Source organism: Eimeria necatrix, genomic scaffold, assembly GCF_000499385.1.
Source record: "Eimeria necatrix Houghton genomic scaffold, Enh_scaff1694, whole genome shotgun sequence".
In the NCBI taxonomy this organism is placed as follows: Eukaryota; Apicomplexa; class Conoidasida; order Eucoccidiorida; family Eimeriidae; genus Eimeria; species Eimeria necatrix.
In genome coordinates, this window is record NW_013652373.1 from 1 (window position 1) to 1,963 (window position 1,963).

A 1,963-nucleotide genomic window follows, 5' to 3' on the forward strand; every position below is an offset into this window, starting at 1 on the left:
TTTTAATTCATTTTATTTCATTTTATTTCATTTTATTTCATTTTATTTCATTTTATTTCACTTTATTTCATTTTATTTCATTTTATTTCATTTTATTTCATTTTATTTCATTTTATTTCATTTTATTTCATTTTAATTCATTTTATTTCATTTTAATTCATTTTATTTCATTTTATTTCATTTTATTTCATTTTAATTCATTTTAATTCATTTTAATTCATTTTAATTCATTTTAATTCATTTTAATTCATTTTAATTCATTTTATTTCATTTTAATTCATTCTATTTCATTTTATTTCATTTTATTTCATTTTATTTCATTTTATTTCATTTTATTTCATTTTATTTCATTTTAATTCATTTTAATTCATTTTATTTCATTTTATTTCATTTTATTTCATTTTATTTCATTTTATTTCATTTTATTTCCTTTTATTTCATTTTATTTCATTTTATTTCATTTTAATTCATTTTATTTCATTTTATTTCATTTTATTTCATTTTAATTCATTTTAATTCATTTTAATTCATTTTATTTCATTTTAATTCATTTTATTTCATTTTAATTCATTTTAATTCATTTTAATTCATTTTATTTCATTTTATTTCATTTTATTTCATTTTATTTCATTTTATTTCATTTTATTTCATTTTTGAATTTTATTTTTGATTTATTTTTCAATTTAATTCCTTTTTTTGGAACTTCCCGCAGAGTTCGCCGCGCACATGGACGAAGAGGCCACGGGCCCCAAAGAGGAAGTGAAAAGATTGATTTCGAACTTCAAAGAGGCCATGGAAGAAGAGGAGGAAGAGGAGGAAGAAGAAGAATAAATAAATAAATAAATAAATAAATAAATAAATAAATAAATAAATAAATAAATAAATAAAAGTAAATTAAAGTGAAAAAAGGAAAAAGGCAAATGGTTTTGTCGACGGGAACGAAGCATGCAGAACGTGCAACTAAATTCAATTTTTTCTGCATTTGCAGAAATAAAAAATAAAAGAAATAAAAGAAATAAAAAGAAATAAAAAGAAATAAAAGAAATAAAAAGAAATAAAAAGAAATAAAAGAAATAAAAAGAAATAAAACTTTATTTGTTTGTCATTTCTTTTCTTTTCTTTTCAATTTCAACAAAATGGAATTTTAGTTTCAAAAAGTCTTTTTCTTTGCAGCTCTTTTGACTCTTTTGCTGCTTCTTTTGCCCGGAAGATTTCATTATTTATAATTAAATAAAAAAGAAAATTAATTGTTATTATTAAATTCCCAGAAGATCTCATTATTTATAATTAAATAAAAAAGAAAATTAATTGTTATTATTAAATTCCCAGAAGATTTCATTATTTATAAATAAACAAAGTTAATTACTATTATTAAATGCCCAGAAGATCTCATTATTTATAAATAAAAAAAGAAAAATTATTATTAATAAATGCCCAGAAGATCTCATTATTTATAAATAGAAAAAAGAAAAGATAATTGTTACTAATAAATGCCCAGAAGATCTCATATTTATAATTAAATAAAAAAGAAAAGTTAATTTTAATTAATAAACGAAGAGAACAGAAAGCATTAGGCAAAATGCGGGAAGGGCAAAGGAGCTGTTCAAAAACAATAAAACTCAAAAAGTCATTTATTTAAATTAAAAACATTTATTCAAAAAGTCATTTATTTAAATTAAAAACATTTATTCAAAAAGTCATTTATTTAAATTAAAAGCATTTATTCAAAAGTCATTTATTTAAATTAAAAACATTTATTCAAAAAGTCATTTATTTAAATTAAAAACATTTTTTCAAAAACTCTCCAACTTCTTTTAATTTAATTTATCTTGCATTTTAAAAGTTTAAATCCATTTAATTCAAACAAATTAATTGCAACTAAAGGCCCAAGCTGAGCGAAACTAGAAATAAGAAAAGAATTATTTCATTTTAAATATTCATTTTAATTATTTCATTTTAAATA

General features: G+C 18.4%; 1 protein-coding gene across 1 annotated transcript; it reads left to right on the forward strand.

Moving 5' to 3' along the window:
- Nucleotides 1-712: 712 nt before the first annotated feature.
- On the forward strand, nt 713-831 carry ENH_00020240 (hypothetical protein, conserved; the record flags this gene model as incomplete). Its single annotated transcript, XM_013579443.1, has 1 exon — nt 713-831. A coding segment is annotated over one exon (119 nt), but the record flags the coding sequence as incomplete, so codon positions are not given.
- Nucleotides 832-1,963: the final 1,132 nt, after the last annotated feature.